At 43.9% G+C, this 1,248-nt stretch overlaps 1 protein-coding gene across 1 annotated transcript; it reads right to left on the reverse strand.

Moving 5' to 3' along the window:
- Positions 1 to 324: 324 nt before the first annotated feature.
- On the reverse strand, positions 325 to 759 carry LOC130957517 (uncharacterized). The gene has a single exon (XM_057884369.1). It carries the CDS (start codon positions 757 to 759, stop codon positions 325 to 327), a length of 435 nt encoding a protein of 144 aa, XP_057740352.1.
- Positions 760 to 1,248: the final 489 nt, after the last annotated feature.

Consider the following 1,248-nt stretch of genomic DNA (forward strand, 5'->3'; position numbering starts at 1 on the left):
AGCTCAACAACACCAAGAAATCACAAAATTCACAAAGAATCTAAAGCTAAAAGCAAGAAAGTATACACAAGGAAGATCTTACCATGGTGGGAGTGTCTCCCACCTAGCACTTTTCTTACGTCCTTAAGTTGGACGGTCATGAGCTTACACCTCCTCTCTTTTTGGTGTATCCTCAAGTAGGAACACCTCCACTTCCCTTGGTAATTTGTAGCCATGGTACTTCTTCACTCTATGGTCATTCACCTTGAAAGTTGTATCACTTTGAGGGTCAAATAATTCTACCACACCATAGGGCTTTACCTCCTTTACTCTAAAAGGTCCTTCTCATCTTGAACAGAGCTTTTCAGGCATGATTCTGAGCCTCGAGTTGTAGAGGAGAACTTCGTCACCTTCTTGAAAATCCTTCTTCCGGATATGGTGATCATGAAATGCCTTAGTCTTCTCCTTGTAGATTCGAGCATTCTCATATGCCTCCATCCTAAGACATTCAAGCTCTTCTAGTTGCAATTTCCTGGCTATACCTGCCTTGGTGATGTCCATGTTACACTGCTTAACAGCCCAATAAGCTTTATGCTCAATCTCCACCGGAAGGTGGCATGCCTTACCATAGACGATCTGAAAGAGTCTCATCCCTAATGGGGTCTTATAGGCCGTCCTATATGCCCATAATGCATCTCCCAACCGAGAGCTCCAGTCCTTCCTTTGTGGATTCACCACTTTCTCCAAAATTTGCTTAATCTCTCGGTTTGACACCTCCATTCGCCCATTTATTTGGGAGTGATAGGCAGTTGAAACCTTGTGTAATATCCCATAGCGCTTGAGTAGTGCTTCTATCTTCCTGTTACAAAAGTGGGAACCTTGGTCGCTCACGATTGCTCGTGGCGACCCATAGCGGCACAGAATATTATTTCAAATGAAAGAAATCACGGCATTAACGTCATCAAGGTGGGTAGGTATCGCTTCCACCCACTTTGATACGTAGTCAACCGCCAACAAAATATACAGATACCCACTTGAGTTAGGAAATGGCCCCATAAAGTCTATGCCCCATACATCAAAGATCTCACAAAACAACATTGGTTTTTGAGGCATTTCATCCTTTTGGGATGCATTTCCTGACTCCTGACATTGGTGACATGACACACAAAATTGGTTAGCATCCTTGAATAAGGTTGGCCACCAGAATCCACAATCCAAAACCTTTTAAGCCGTTCGTTGTGGGCCAAAGTGGCCGCCACACTCGGATGA

The sequence above is a fragment of the Arachis stenosperma genome, chromosome 10, assembly GCF_014773155.1.
Source record: "Arachis stenosperma cultivar V10309 chromosome 10, arast.V10309.gnm1.PFL2, whole genome shotgun sequence".
NCBI lineage: Eukaryota > Viridiplantae > Streptophyta > Magnoliopsida > Fabales > Fabaceae > Arachis > Arachis stenosperma.

What these genes read in the sequence shown, in the direction of transcription:
- LOC130957517 (XM_057884369.1), bottom strand. Translation starts at nt 759, where the DNA reads ATGGAGGTGTCAAACCGAGAGATTAAGCAAATTTTGGAGAAAGTGGTG.